Source organism: Bos javanicus, chromosome 17 (assembly GCF_032452875.1).
Source record: "Bos javanicus breed banteng chromosome 17, ARS-OSU_banteng_1.0, whole genome shotgun sequence".
Lineage (NCBI taxonomy): Eukaryota > Metazoa > Chordata > Mammalia > Artiodactyla > Bovidae > Bos > Bos javanicus.
In genome coordinates, this window is record NC_083884.1 from 64,946,906 (window position 1) to 64,962,776 (window position 15,871).

General features: G+C 47.1%; 1 protein-coding gene across 2 annotated transcripts in view; it reads left to right on the forward strand.

The window, feature by feature from the left end:
• The first annotated feature begins 214 nt into the window (after window positions 1-214).
• The window catches only part of SART3 (spliceosome associated factor 3, U4/U6 recycling protein), a 42,029-nt gene continuing 26,372 nt past the window's right edge, over window positions 215-15,871 (forward strand). The window contains exons 1-4 of one of the 2 annotated variants that reach the window (XM_061385146.1): window positions 215-1,594; window positions 11,931-12,057; window positions 13,150-13,254; window positions 15,468-15,652. In XM_061385146.1, the coding sequence (XP_061241130.1) occupies window positions 1,283-1,594; window positions 11,931-12,057; window positions 13,150-13,254; window positions 15,468-15,652 (729 nt within the window). In that variant the 5' untranslated portion in view covers window positions 215-1,282. The remainder of the gene's footprint in view (window positions 1,595-11,930; window positions 12,058-13,149; window positions 13,255-15,467; window positions 15,653-15,871) is intronic. The other variant, XM_061385147.1, reaches the window with a different exon arrangement.

The following is a 15,871-nucleotide window of genomic DNA, read 5'->3' on the forward strand; positions in this document are numbered from 1 at the left end:
CCTGCGCTTTCCCGCTGCGTTCACGTGTCCCCGTTTTGTTCCCGGGGCGCGGAGCCTCAAGGTTTGAAATCGCTTGAGGGCTAGTCCACCTAGCTGGGTTCTGAATCTTGAGGATCCTTGAGCTGGAAATTGGGACCCAGCTTTGCGTTCACAAAGCCCCCTCCTAATTCGGCGCAGAGGATCAATCAGTCCACCCTTCTTGGCTCTATTTTGCAGTTTAGGAATTTTGAGGATCAGAACGGTTTAGTAACTTGCCCTAGGTTGCGCAGAGGGGCCCAGTTGGGATTCTGACTTGAACAGTCCTGAGTTAGAATCTCGTTTCTGCTCCTAACTGGCTGTGTGCTCCAAGGTGAAAGATAGCGTCTTTGTAAACCTCGATCTTTTTTGTACTAATTCAAGGACAGTTCTAAATCCATTGAGCAAATCTTGTATTGAGTATCTACTTAGGGTGCTTTGGGAAAACAACCCAAAACGACACGATTAAGCTTGCTAATGAGGGAGCAAGGCAATAAATAGACCCATCAAGGCTTTTCTATCTCTAAAGTGAGAAGCTTAACTAAAGGCAAGAATACGTTGCTCTGATTTTAAAAAGTGTATATGTTTATGTCTCTATTAAAAAGCAAAGTGGCACAGATTAAATCACAAGATATAGCAATGAAGAGATTCTAAGTAAATGTTTATTAATGTAATTTATTGATACTGGTTTGCAGAATATGATCCTAAAAATCAAAACTCACACGTGTATTTAAGTGCTAGGCGCCAGGCATTAAATAAAGAGAAGGAATCTCTGGGAAATGAGTTATTCTCATTAATGGTGCAATCGATCCTTCCCTGAGGACTTAAGACTTTTCTGCGCGTTTGAGGCTCAGTTGCTGGGGAGACTGAATCACGCGCCAGGTCAGACTAGGTGGTAAGGTATTTATTCCAAGAATCATTTTTGACCTTCTCAAGATGGCGCCAAACCCTTAACTACAACCATCACGCTCAGTCCGTGGTTGCCTCTATGGCTTCCACTTCCTGCCTAAGGGCCCAAGTGCTGTCCGACGTTGTGCCGGAAGGCATGCCCTGTTGGTGAGCTTTCTTTTCCGAACAAGAGCTACTGAAAGTATATAAAATAACATGAATCTCGTGTATCTAGAGATTTCCATGTCATCCAAGGCGCATAGTTTCTCTTCAGGTGGCAGACGAGCGGGATTTTGACCAGGCGCGCGCCGCGGGCAGCTCCTACTACTGCGGGTCTTTGGCGGCCAAGTGAGGACCCGGGAGTCTCTGAAAGTCCAAGATGGCGACGGCGGCCGCAGCATCGGCTTCTGAAGCGGAGGCTGAGCCCAAGGCCGGGCCCGAGGCTGAGGGAGAGCAGGATGAGGCTAAGGCGGCTCGGGCGAGGAGGAAGGTGTTATCGCGGGCCGTGGCCGCCGCGACGTACAAGACCATGGGGCCAGAGTGGGACCAGCAGGAGGAAGGCGTGAGTGAGAGCGATGGAGATGAGGAGTACGCCATGGCTTCCTCGGCCGAGAGCTCCCCCGGGGAGTACGAGTGGGGGTACGACGAAGAGGAGAAGAACCAGCTGGAGATAGAGCGGCTGGAGGAGCAGGTGGGCGCGGGCGTGGGCGGGGGCGGCGGGCTCTCTCCCTCGGGTTCCCAGGCCCCAGCCCACCTCCTCGGTCCTCGGAGGTAATAAAAAGCGCCAAGGCCTCCAAACCTCAGTTTCCCAGCGCGTCTCCGGTCCTCGGAGCGCTTACTGCTCGCCAGGTGCTTCGCAAGCGTTATCCTATTGAACCCTCGCCAGAACCCGGCGAGGGAATTGCTGTATTTCCCGTTTTGTGGGAGGACCCTGAGGCTCCCGGTGGAGGGAATTCTCTTGCTCACCGTTACACTTCCTGCAAGTGGCGAGTCAGGCTTTGAACTTTGAATCGACTCCGCAACTCCCGCTCTTAGCCATACCGGTCAACTGTGTCCAGGCCTAGAAATAAGATTCTTTTCCTCCAAGACGAGTTGTTTGCCTGTAGGAATGACGAAGATAAGGAGCTCTGGCGTGGTAGGGAAAATAGTGACCGTGACGGTGATAATAGAAACGGAATAGCGTCTGGAGGCTAAGGCCCCAGTTGTAGCTCTTCCACACCTGCGTGCGCTGGGGCCGATATTTTAACGTCTCTCATCCTCCACTCTGTAAACTGGGACAAAACGGTTCCCGCCCAGAGAATAGTTGTAACGGTCATCAGGGCTCGGGGCCTGGCAATAGTAGCTATGTGATTTCTAATCTGTAACCTTAGGAGGTACAGGTTGTGGTGTGTCCTATGTAATCCAGGATCCCAGCAGGAAATAGGTGGCACATTCAAGTCAGGAGAGTTTGGAGTAAAGGTCCGTAGAGAGACCGGGCCTCCCAGGTGGCTCAGTGGTGACGATCCTTGGGTCAGGAGGATCCCCTGGAGAAGGAAATGGCAACCCACTCCAGTATTCTTGGCTGAGAAATCCTGTGGACAGAGGAGCGTGGCAGGCTACTGTCCGTGGGGTCACAAAGAGTTGGACAAGACTGGGCACAGCACAGCAATGGAGAGGCTACTGAGTCTAGGGCAGGGAAGTCAGGAGCAAAGGTTTGGTTCCCCAGGGCTAGTAGTAGCAGGACCTTTAGGTGTCCACCTTTAGTCCTGTAGAGGTGATGGAGTGACTGGTTTTCTAGATAGTTCGTGGAGAGGACCCCTGAGAGGAGTTGAGACGTTTGTTCCAGGGAGGTAGCCCCCGTTCCCATCAGGGAGTGGGGTGGGCAAGAAGTACCCTGACCTACCTCTGCCTCACAAGCCACATGGCCTAGTGGGCAAATCCTGCTGGAAGCCTGAGACCCAGAGCCCCCATGGATGTGGTCCACACGGTGGGTCCTAGGACAGGGAGGGGAGAGAGTGGAGTAGTCTTGGAGGGGAAGAGATGGAGCTCCATCTCGTTTTACAGACGAGGACCCGGAGACTCAAAAGGACTGATGAAATGTTTTGGTCTGAGTCAGGCCTAAAAGCATTTGAACTTTTCAAGGTTGTCTGTAGACCGAATGCCACAGTGGCTATGAGATCACTTAGTGATGTGGGGTTGGTAGCCTGGGTTTCTCAGTTAACTTGGCTGGGTGTGAGATTCCTTATAATGTCCTCTCTGGTGGTGACGTTCCTGTTAAGTTGTGAAGTAGTTATATTTTCTCTCGGTATATCTGTCTCGTTTGTCATCCCATCTGAACCAACCAGGGGTAGGCAGGTGGTTACTGTTTCTGCCTTTCATAAACAAGCGTGCCGAAGTCCATTCTCTTATTCGTTCAGCAGTTGCAGCGTAATGTGAGGTGGCAGGCCGCCTGTGACTCTGTCCTGGTGGCAGTCTGTTGCTCTGGCCTTTGGCCTTTCAATGAGCCGTTAGCTTGCTTAGTCGGGGAAATAGAATTACCTGTTGAGGGGAAGGGGAGACTCGGAAGTGGAGGGATTAAACCCTCGATGAGGGTATTTTGCTTACTAGAGTGGAGGACGGGTCAGGGCAGAGGTCTCCTTGCCACTGGTGGTGTGTACTTGCCAACCCTACCTCAGGCCACCACACAGGATGGGATCCGGCAGGTGATGGTGAACTGAAGAGCCTTTGGCTTTATTCTCTTCCTGGGGTCCAGAAATGGACTTTTCCAGTGTTTCCAAAACTCCCTCCCACGTCCTCTTAATCCCAGCCTCTAGTTCTTGCTGTAACGACTCTCCTGGTGGAGCGTGATGGTCAGTAACTTCCAGAGAGGCCCGCGAAGTGCTCGGCCTTGTCGTGTTTGAATTCCGCTTCTCACCCCAAGTGTTTTTATGGAAGCTCGCAGTCGGCTGTGAAATCTGTCCAGATAACAGAAGTGAAGACGTCCGACTGTGTGTGTGGTCGTGGCTGAAACTAGAAGCGGCACCTTGTGGTCCCTTCCCGTGATTGGGCCGAGTGTGGTCCCCACCAGGCGCCTCTGTCACCTCTCTGTCCCGCCCTCCCCAGTCCAGTCCAGGCCGTGCTGTCAGGGCGTGAGGAGACCTGTCGCAGAGCGTTTGCACGATGGCCAGGCCACCTCTCTCTTTGAAGTGTCCTTTGTCCTTGGCGATGTTCTGAGACGGGACTAGATCGGCACGTGTGTGCATTTGTCAGCTCTGGTTGAACTCTGAAAGGTCTCTACAATGCATGTCCTTGTATATTAAAGTACATACTCCCAGAGTGCCTCTCCATATACAGTATCTTCATCATTTGGGCCTAAAAATCAGAAATTTAGACGAAAACCATCCTAGAGACATTTCTTCAGTGGATTTTGTACATTTCAATGCTGACCTCCCTGTGGTGGTCACAGGAGGGCTTGCGTAGATGTTACTCCCAGGACTCCCCACCCCTTCGTGCTCAGAGAACACATTCAGACCCAGGTGAGTTGGAGTGATGGGGTGACCTGGAGAGCCATGCTTACGCCTTCATGAGGACAGTGCGCCTCTCACCATCTTCTTTTCTTTCACTGTTGTTACTTGTTGACACGCTTGAATGTTGATTTTGAGACATCGCTGTGTCACGGGAGCCCACTTGAGATCCAGAGGTGCACTCTAGTGCCTTCCAGTCTAGGTAGGGAAACAGAACTGGGGGGCGTTAGAACACTTGTGTCCTGACCGCATTCTGACCTTTTTCAGCCTGTCACGTAATCATGGGGTGGGTTCAGCCTGTCAGGATTTATCAATCATGAGCAGTTGCTTAAAGATTTTTTAAAAAATTATGGGTCGTGGGCTTATGTGTTATTGATTCTTTATTATCTGTTTGCATGTAATTTATTTATTTGGTTGTGTGGATCTTAGTGGCAGCACGCAGGATCCGTGTCATCTTTTGTTTTAGTTCCCGCCTGTGAGGTCCAGTTCCCTGAGCAGGGGTTGAACCTGGGCCCCCTGCACCCGGAGCGAGGAGGCTTAGCAACTGGGCCACCAAGTCCCTGTTTATGTATAATTTGATGTATACAGATCAGTTCACGTCTGTAAATTGTGAAGGGTGGTAAAGAGATGCACACCCTTGCTCTGCTGCTCACGCTCAGGGAGGCTTCCTCAGTGATGCTGCCTGTCCAGACGGCTGCTCCCGTTCCCACTGCCCTGCCTCGATGCTCACCACTGCCCCACACCCCCAAACCCGGGTGACTGCTTTCTTGAACCTGATGGACTTCTGCTTCCTTCTCTTTTCAAGTGTATAATTTTATCTGCTAAGTCTGCAGCCCTGAGCAGATATTTTTGTTTGTTTCTGAGCTTTTAAGAAAGCGTATCATGCAGTATGTAATCTGGGAGTGCTTTCCACTCAGAGGTGTCTCTGAGGTTCCGCCACGTTCCTTCTAGTTACCCGTTTTGACTGCTGTGTATTCAGTACACCAGGGTGTGAGTAGCACACAGCTTCTCCGTTGTTCTGGCATTTGAATTGCCTGCAGTTTTCCCCCTAATACAGACTAGCACAAGGAACGTTGTTACTGATAAACTGCCGCTCTTGAAGCCGTGTGAGAGCCAGTATCGTTCACACTGGGCTCATGGTCATGGGTCGTGAACCCGTTTCGGTGGCTGCCCCAGTGTCCCTCTGTGATGCGCTTTCTGTGTGCGGGGGTCTGTTTCTGACACTCCAGTGTTCTGTTGGCCGGTTTGTCCTGTGTCTGTTCCACGGTCTCACTCATCATCTGCTGAGACAGAGCCTCTTCTGTGCAGGTTAATGCAGCAGCTAGTGTCTGGATTACTAAGAGTGTATTGTCAGATGGCAGTGTTAGTTGAATGAATTATCATTCATCTGTCATCTCTGGAGAGGGAAATATTTATTGCTGAAATGTGGCAGATGTTGGAAGAGAAGATACTAACCTAGTCTCAGTGTGTAGACTTTTAAAAATACTTAGCTGGCTGTGCTGGGTCTTCGTTGCTGCGAGCAGCTTTTCCCTGGTTGCGGGAACTGCTCTCTGGTTGCGGTGCACGGCCTTCCTGCGGTGGCTTTTTTGTTGCAGATTGTGGGCTCAGTGGTTGTGGTGCGTGGGTTTAGTTGCCCCTCCGTGTGTGGTACCTTCCTGGACCAGGGATCACACCCGTGTCCCCTGCATTGGCAGGCAGATTCTTAACCACTGAACCACCAGGGAAGTCCCCAGACTTTTTTTTTAATTATTTATCTGGCTGCCCTGGGTCTTAGTTGAGGCATGTGGGGTCTAGTTCCCTGACCAGGGGTCACACCTGAGCCCCCTGCATTGGGAGCGCAGTCTTTGCCGCTGGACCATCAAGGAAGTCCTTTGGTGTATAGACCTAATGTAACTCATACCCGAACTCATTTGAAAGCTGTTTTTAAAAAATGAAACTTCGTTTTGAGGTAATTGTAGGTTTCCTTGCAGTTCCAAGAAATAATATAGACAGCTCCTGTGTGCCCTTTATCCGGGTTCCCCCAGTGGTGCACCAGAGTGCAGTTTCCCAGCCCTCGTGTTAACATTGCCAGCGTCATCACACGGATGGGCTCTGCCACCTCAGGCCCCTCTTGCAACCCGGATGGAGCCACAGCCTGACCTCTGACGCCCACTAAGCTGATCCCTACTTCTCTAGTTTTATTACTTCAAGAATATTACATAAGTGGAGTCATATAGTATGTAACCTTTGGGGAGGATCTTCTTTCACTTAGCACAGGTCCCTCAAGATTCATCCAAGGTGTGTGTGTATATTAGTTTGTTCCTTTTCATGGCTGAGTAGTTTTCCACAGCGTGGGTGTTCGATGGTTCGTTTACCCACTCACCCATTGAAGGACCTCTGACTTCTTTCCGGATGTGGGTTAGAAGCACAGCCGTTATGCACAGTCCTATACAGGTGTTTGTGTGAACCCAGGTTTTACTGCTCTGGAAAAATGCCTAAGGGTGCACTTGTTGGGTGGTACAGTAGTTGTATGTTGAATTTTAAAGGCAACTGGTATTTTTTAACCTCTTCTCAAGCACTTGGTGGTGCCCCCGTTTTCCCTTCTGGCCACTCTTGGTTATGTTTCTGGTTTTTTTTCTTTCTTTAAAAAAATGTAGTCTTGGCCGTGCTGGGACCCCTTGCTTTCTCTCGTTGCGGCAGGGGGGCCACTCTCTAGCTGTGGTGTGTGGGGTCCTTGTGGTGGCTTCACTGGAGGAGCTCGGGCTCTAGGCGTACAGGCTTCAGTGGTTGTGGTAGCCAGGCCCAGTTGCCCCGCGGCACGTGGAGTCTTCCTGGACCAGGGGTCCAGCCTGTGTCCCCTGCGTTGGCAGGTGGATTTTTATCACTGGACCGCCAGGAAGTCCGCCTTCGGCCATGCTGCTAGGTGTGTAAGGACAGCTCGCTGCGGTGTCAGTCTGTGCATTCCGTACAGCTGCTGACATTGACCATTACTCACGTGCACTCCCTGGCCATCTGTGTCTTCTCTGGATATACATTTTTGGTTCATGTCTTTTGCCAGTTTTTATTTGGATTGTTTGTTTTTTAACTCGTTTGGAGTTATATCTTTTAGATGTTAACTTCGTCAGATACTTGGTTTATACACCTACCCCCCGGCCTATAGCTTGTCTTTGCAGCCTCTTAACAGTCTTTTACAGGGCTTTCTAGGCGGTGCAGTGGTAAAGAATCTCTGCCAGAGCAGCAGACACAATTCTTGCCTAGCAAACCCGATGGACAGAGGAGCCTGGCGGGCTGTACAGTCCATGGGGTTGAAAGAATCGGACACGACCAGGAGCTGAGCTCGCGTGAGCACGACAGCCTTTTCCAGAGCCAAAGGTTGAGAGTGTTTATTGTGAACGCTTGTTTTCTGTATTAATCGCTATCATGAATTTTGTTTTTTACTGTGTTACACAGTGGAATGCAGTGATTTAATTTTACAGATTGAGCTTGCCTTGTATACCCGGAATGCCTCCCGCTTAGTCATGGTGTGTAATTCTTTTTGTACATTGGCTTTAGTTCTCTAAGTTTCCTCTCCACACTGTGCTAGCTGCAGTCTACTTATTTTGATTTGCTGTGTTTTCATTTTCATTCAGTTCTGTGTATTTTAAATTTTCTTTGAGATTTCCTCCTTGATCGATAGATTATTTAGAAGTGTATTGCTTGGGACTTCCCGGCAGTCCAGTGGTTAAGATTCTGCCTTCTAGTGCCGGGTTTGCGAGTTCAGTCCCTGGTCGGGAACTAGGATCCCATGTGCTGCAGGATGTGGCCAAAGAAAAAAAAAATTTTTTTTTATTGCTTAATTTCCAAGTGTTTAGAGAGATTGATTCCTACAGTAATTGATTTCTAGTTTGCTTCTCTTCTTACCAGAAAACATACCCTGTGTGATTCAATGTTTTAAAACTTTGTTGAGGTTTGTTTTATGGCCCAGGATATGGTCCCAGTGAACGTTCCTTGGGCACTGGAGAAGACTGTGTTACTCTGTTATTGTTGGGTAGGGTGTTCTTTATATAGCAATTAGATCATGTTGGTTAACGGTGTTGTTGAGTTCTTTTATATCCTTGCTGATAATCTGATAGTTCTTTTAGTTTCTGAGTGGGGGCTGCTGATTCCCAGTGTAACGGTGGCTATGTCTGTGTCTTCTTTTAGCTGTATCAGTTTTTGCTTTCTCTATTTTGAGATTCTGTTGTTCGGTGCCTGCACGTTTGGGATTGTTTTGTCTTCCTGGTGGGTTGATCCTTTCATCATTACGTAATGTCCTGTTTTATCTCTGATCATTTTCTTTGCTCTAACGTCTACTTTATGTGATATTAATATAGCCACTTCTGCTCCTTTTTGTTTGTCGCATGCTGGATCTTTCCCCATCCTTCTACCTTGTATACTTTTATTTGCTTATTTATTTCTAGCTGTGCTGGGTCTTTGTTGCTCTGCAGGCTTTTCTCCAGTTGTGGTGAGTGGAGGCTGCTCTCTAATGTGGTGTGTGGGCTTCTCATTGCGGTGGCTTCTCCTGTCGTGGACACAGGCCCTGGGGCACGTGGGTTTCAGTAATTGCGGCAGGAGCACTCAGCAGCTGTGGCTGCCCGGGCTCTAGAGCACAGGCTCAGCAACGGGCTTGGTTGTGCAGTGTGTGGGATCTTCCTGGGTCAGGGCTCAAAGTCACGTCTCCTGCATTGGCAGGTGGACTTTTTTTTTTTTTTTTTTTTTAACCACTGAGCCACCAGGGAAGCCCCCCATCCTTTTACTTGAATTTGAAGTGAGTTTCTTGTAATCAGCATTCAGGTAGGTTGTGTTTTTATTCACTCTGCTATTCTCTGCCTTTTAATTAGCGTGTTTAGACCAGGTCCTTTAAAGGTAATTATTGATATATTATCAAAGAATAGCAAGAGGAGATAAGAAAGCCTTCCTCAGCAATCAATGCAGAGAAATAGAGGAAACAACAGAATGGGAAGGACTAGAGATCTTTTCAAGAAAATTAGAGATACTAAGGGAACATTTCATGCGAAGATGGGCTCAGTAAAGAAAAGGCAAAGGAAGCAGAGATCAAATTACCAATATCCGCTGGATCATCGAAAAAGCAAGAGAGTTCCAGAAAAACATCTATTTCTGCTTTATTGACTATGCCAAAGCCTTTGACTGTGTGGATCACAATAAACTGTGGAAAATTCTGAAAGAGATGGGAATACCAGACCACCTGACATGCAAATTACTGAAACATCAGAGGGCAGACACGCTGAGACCATAATCACAGAAAACTAGTCAATTTAATCACACTAGGACCGCAGCCTGGTCTAACTCAGTGAAACTAAGCCATGCCCTTGGGGGCACCCAAGACGGGCGGGTCATGGTGGAGAGATCTGACAGAATGTGGTCCACTGGAGAAGGGAATGGCAAACCACTTCAGTATTCTTACCTTGACAACCCCATGAACAGTATGAAAAGGCAAAATGATAGGATACTGAAAGAGGAACTCCCCAGGTCAGTAGGTGCCCAATATACTACTGGAGATCAGTGGAGAAATAACTCCAGAAAGAATGAAGGGATGGAGCCAAAGCAAAAACAATACCCAGTTGTGGATGTGACTGGTGACAGAAGCAAGGTCCGATGCTGTAAAGAGCAATATTGCATAGGAACCTGGAATGTCAGGTCCATGAATCAAGTCAAATTGGAAGTGGTCAAACAGGAGATGGCAAGAGTGAATGTCGACATTCACTCTTTCCTCCAAAATCACTGCAGATGGTGACTGCAGCCATGAAATTAAAAGACGCTTACTCCTTGGAAGGAAAGTTGTGACCAACCTAGATAGCATATTCAAAAGCAGAGACATTACTTTGCCAACAAAGGTCCATCTAGTCAAGGCTGTGGTTTTTCCAGTGGTCATGTATGGATGTGAGAGTTGGACTGTGAAGAAGGCTGAGCACAGAAGAATTGATGCTTTTGAACTGTGGTGTTGGAGAAGACTCTTGAGAGTCCCTTGGACTGCGAGGAGATCCAACCAGTCCGTTCTGAAGGAGATCAGCCCTGGGATTTCTTTGGAAGGAATGATGCTGAAGCTGAAACTCCAGTACTTTGGCCACCTCATGCGAAGAGTTGACTCATTGGAAAAGACCCTGATGCTGGGAGGGATTGGGGGCAGGAGGAGAAGGGGACGACAGAGGATGAGGTGGCTGGATGGCATCACTGACTCGATGGATGTGAGTCTGGGTGAACTCCGGGGGTTGGTGATGGACAGGGAGGCCTGGCGTGCTGGGATTCATGGGGTCACAAAGAGTTGGACACGACTGAGCAACTGAACTGAACTGATATATTAGGTCTAAAGCCCGACATTATTCTTTTCTGTTTGTTTCCTGTGTTTCTTGTTCTCAGGGTTCTCTCTCCTCACCTTTGTGTGGGTTACCTGAACATTCTGTGGATTCCAGCTTGGTTCCTCATACGAAGGTTTAGAGTCTTGGTCTATATAGTTTCTTAGTAGTTGCTTTGAGTATTTCAGTGTATTTCATTTACATGGTATCTGTGTTTTATCCCTGAGTAAAGTGTTGAAATGTTCCTCCCATTTAGGTCTCTTTACCATTTTTCCTTTGTCATTGTTTTGGGTATCAGATAGTCTTAAAATTATTTCCGTTATCGCATACAATTTAGAAGAGTCGAGAAGGTTCACTTGTGCTTACCTGTATTTCTGCTCTTTCTTCCTTCCTGATGCTCCAAGATTTCTCTTACCATTTTCCTTCTCTTTGAAGAGGTTCCTTTAGCTGTTTAAGAGTAAAAGCCTGCTAGTGACAGATTCCTTTAGTTTTCCTTTGTTTCAGATGTCCAGTATCTTTGGAAGCAGTGATCTTAATTTATTAACTTCTAGTTTGAAAAGTTTGAAATGAATCATTTTGTGCCTGTCACTCAGCTTCGTCTGGTACTAGTCTGTCATCATTCTTGTTTCTCCTGGTAGGGTTTTCATTTGTTTGTTCAGTAAAAGGAAAGCGCTCTTAATTACATGTCCCTGGCATGTGCTGCGGTGTGATACTGAATTACCTTTCAGAATTCAGGCAAGTGACTTGCCTCAGGTCACACTGTGTTTGTTTCGTTAGCCTGTTGCCTGTATTTCTGGGAGAACCAAGTGTGTTCTGGGGCCTGTAACAGATGTGAAGGAGTGTTGCTGCTGCTGCTAAGTCCCTTCAGTCATGTCCGACTCTGTGCGACCCCATAGACGGCAGCCCACTAGGCTCCGAGTGTTACATTTATTTTAAAAAGTCTCTCAGAATTCCCTGGCGGTCCAGTGGTTAGGACTCTGCCAGGGGCCCAGGTTCAATCCCTGGTCAGGGAAGTAAGATCACACATGCCGAGTGGTGTGGTAAGAAAAAAAAAGTCTCCTGTATGTTTTTCTCCATCTTCCTGAGGGAAGTGTTGCCTTGCTGTTTTTGTGTCTCTTCCAGAAAACACGTATCTTGTGCTTGTAGCAGGCGTGCACTTTCGCCAGTGGTGACAGAAGCTGAGTTATTTGATGATCGCATTCTGAATTTCCACCTGTGTTCCTTTTCCTTCCAGCTGTCTATCAACGTCTATGACTACAACTGCCACGTGGACCTGATCCGGTTGCTCCGGCTGGAAGGGGAGCTGACCAAAGTGAGGATGGCACGCCAGAAGATGAGCGAGATCTTCCCTTTGACCGAAGGTAGCACTTCCGCAGTTGAGCCACTTTCATAAACACAGAGAATTGAAGGGTCTTTTTTCCCGTGCTGAAAGTGGGACATGCTCCTTATAAAAAATTCGGGATAAGTGTAGTGGAAGGAAGAAAATCCATCCAAAGTCAGCGACTTTTAGTTTATCATCTTCTAGGATTTTGCTAAACATAGTTGTGGTCATGCAATACCAAGTCCACAATTCAAATCTTGATTTCTTTATCGTAATGTTATGATAAAATATTTCTATATAATTAAAATTTCCCCATTCCCTTTCTGCTTCCCATTCTGGTATTTATGTATATAATCTGTTCTCTCAGAAACGGATAATTGTAACTATAGTATAGTTACACTTTCATAAGCAGGTTTAATTTAAATGTTTCATACCTTATTTGTTCCACAGTAGTTGGGCATTTAAGTTATTTCTTCTTAACTTGGCTTATGAAATGTGATTATGCCAAGCATCTTTGTAGTTAAATCTCCATGAGTATATGTAATCGATCTTTTAGGGACAAGTGAGTTAACACAGATCCTAGATCCAGCTCTGTCCCCCTTTCCCTCCCACAAAGCATGACTGTGGAGTGTCGAAGCTGAAATCGATTGCCTTTCAGATGTCTTTCTGGCTTTGTGACATTAAGACCATCATATAAGCGTCCTGAGGCTCAGTGTTCCCAGCAGTATGATGGGGTAACAGTAGTTTCTGCACACAAGGCATTCTGTGTGCCTTGCTTAACACGTGCTTGGCGTGTCATGAATTCTTGGATAGATGCCATTGTTACTAATGTTACTGTTGCCTGCCTCTCAGGATTTTGATAGATATTGAAAGAGAAAGTGTGTAAGTACTTTGCAGAATATAAACTGCCCCGTAGCTGGAGGGATATTATGACTTCAGTGATCTGCTCTACTTGGAAGCATCAGCCTCGTGTGTGCTTAGTGCAGGTTGTAAGAACTGAATTTCTGTGAACTGGGCCAGGGTGTATGGGGCAGACGAAACCTTTGTATGCTGATGCCTGGAGGTGCATCAGCACACGACTTTGGGCGGGGCTGGGGGATGGGCAGTGATGCAGGGCGCGGGTGTCTTGCAGAGCTCTGGCTGGAGTGGCTGCACGACGAGATCAGCATGGCCATGGACGGCCTGGACCGGGAGCACGTGTACGACCTCTTCGAGAGAGCGGTGAAGGATTATATCTGTGAGTCCCCTGCGGGCCGGCCCAAGTGTGTCTGGCAGGCTCCTCTCGTGTCCCTCTCGTGTCCCTCTCGGTTGCTGGGACCACACCGTGAGGCGCTGCCCCCAGGAAGGTCCTTCAAAAAGCAGTGGGAAAGACTGGAGTGCGGTTATTATTATCACTGTCTGTGGTTTTCAGTTGAGGCTTTTGGTTTCACAATACATGTGGAAGAAACAGATGAAGGGAGGAGGTGAATAGACTTGCCCCCAGCATTTATCTCCAGGGAGAACTTAGCTGCTATTTCCAGGTGACTATGGCAACCCACTCCAGTACTCTTGCCTGGCAAATCCCATGGACAGAGGAGCCTGGTAGGCTGCAGTCCATGGGGTCGCTGAGAGTCGGATACGACTGAGCGTCTTCACTTTCACTTTTCATGCATTGGAGAAGAAAATGGCAACCCACTGCAGTGTTCTTGCCTGGAGGATACCAGGGACGGGGGAGCCTGGTGGGCTGCCGTCTCTGGGGTCGCACAGAGTCAGACACGACTGAAGCGACTTAGCAGCAGCAGCAGCAGCAGCAAAGGTTACCTTTTATGTATTGAATGGAATTTTAGAAGCTTTGGACAGGATGCTTGATTTCCCCCAATACTAAAAAACTTTAAAAATTTTGAAATTATTATGGATTTATAGGAGTTTGCGAAGATGGTACAGAGAGGTCTTGTGTAGTTTCTTGATCCAGTATCCCCCAGTATCTTATGGCTGTAGTACATGCGTGCTCAGTCACTTCAGTCGTGTCCCACCCTTTTCGACCCCATGGACTGCAGCTCACCAGGCTCCTCTGTCCATGGGATTCTCCAGTCAAGAATACTAGAGTGGGTTGTTATGCTCTCCTCCAGGGGATCTTCCCAACCCAGGTATGGAACCTGCGTCTCCTGCACTGTAGGCAGATTCTTTTCCACTGAGCCGCCAGGGAAACCCCATGATTGCAGTACAAACTCAAGGAAATGGACCTTGGTACATACAATGTGTGCGAATAGTTTTGTGATATTTATTTCACCACTGCCTCGAGCTACAGAATCATCCATCACCATGGAGACCTGCCTTGTCTGTTGGTCTTAACAGTGAAAGTGAAGTGTGAACGCTTTCTCTCTCTTTAAATCCAGTTTGATGGTATATAAGTCTCTAAAATATTTTCTCAGCAGACACTGAGGACTGTATCAGACAATGCTGTGGACAAAATGTTTTTAAAAAAGTGTTTAAAAAAAGTCCCCATTGTTAATTAAATAGCCCTTTTCCCTGTCTAATTGTCCTCACTCCCTGTGTGGGCATTTCCCCTTGTGAGAAGTGTAGACCCTCCTGTAAACCTGACTAACCCTCCCTAAGGGAGGACTCTGCTTCAAGAGCTCGTTCATTTCATTTTGTATTCCGTAGCCCACGTGGCAGCTCTGTGCTGGTGAGGGAAAACAGAGCAGCTGACAAACTTTAGCTAAATTCTTTGAAATAGATTTATTTCATTGAAAAAGCAAGCCTCAGGAAAACATGCAGGAATTCTCATGTTAGCTTTATCTTTTAGAATTTTTATTTTCCAAGATTAGTGTATAAGCATCAACTTATTTTCAGATCTCTGAAAAGTGACTTAATAGGCAAAATGTATTTAGTAAAAAACAATGCATTTATCAAGAGTTTAATTCATTAGTTTTAAAGCTGCAGGAGTGAGCATATAGAAAGTTTATTAAAGAGGGAAAGAAACAAGGCAGCCAGGTCTCTTGTGTTTTAGAGATTTAGAATCTTTGGTAACAGGATTGGTATTTAAAAAAATTTTTTTTTTCATTTCAATCAGAAGGCTTAAAAATGAATCAAGATTTAAAAGTTGGAACAGTCTAGGCTTTGCAATCTTTCTGAAAAATCATTCAGATTTCTAATTATATTCTTTGAAATCTGTTAAGGGTTCCTTCAATTTTAATAAATCCGCTTTATAACCAGTCATAAGATTACGAATTGCCACCTGGCATGTACTGCTTACATAGTCAGGTCTCTCTGACGATACTTGGTAGGAACGTTAGGTGGACTTCCTTCTCAGGCTGCAGTGTTGATACAGGTGACCTGGGGTGCCTGTCAGTGATGCTGTTCTCTTTATGAATGAGCACTTTTTCAGTGGGCTCATTTCTTCTGTTTGCATCAGAACAGAAGTTTTGACATTTGGGCATTTCCTATCCTAAATATACTTCTCATTTTTAGGTCCTAACATTTGGCTAGAGTACGGCCAGTACTCAGTCGGCGGGATTGGTCAGAAAGGTGGTCTTGAGAAAGTCCGCTCTGTGTTTGAAAGGGCCCTCTCGTCCGTCGGGTTACACATGACCAAGGGACTTGCCATCTGGGAGGCATACCGGGAGTTTGAAAGTGCCATCGTGGAAGCTGCCCGGGTGAGTACCCAGTGCTTGCCTTCGATCAGCCGCTTACCAGTCTTTGTTAGTGGTCTCGGAAGAACACAATTAACAAAACGGTCTTTGCCCATCCCTTGGTGGGTGGGCAGTAAAGTAAATAAAATCAAGTATCTTTGTGGAATAGCAGGAATGTCTTCCTTGACTAAAAAGCAGATGCCCTACAGGCTTTTCGTAGTGTTTAAAAATACTGCTGTTTTA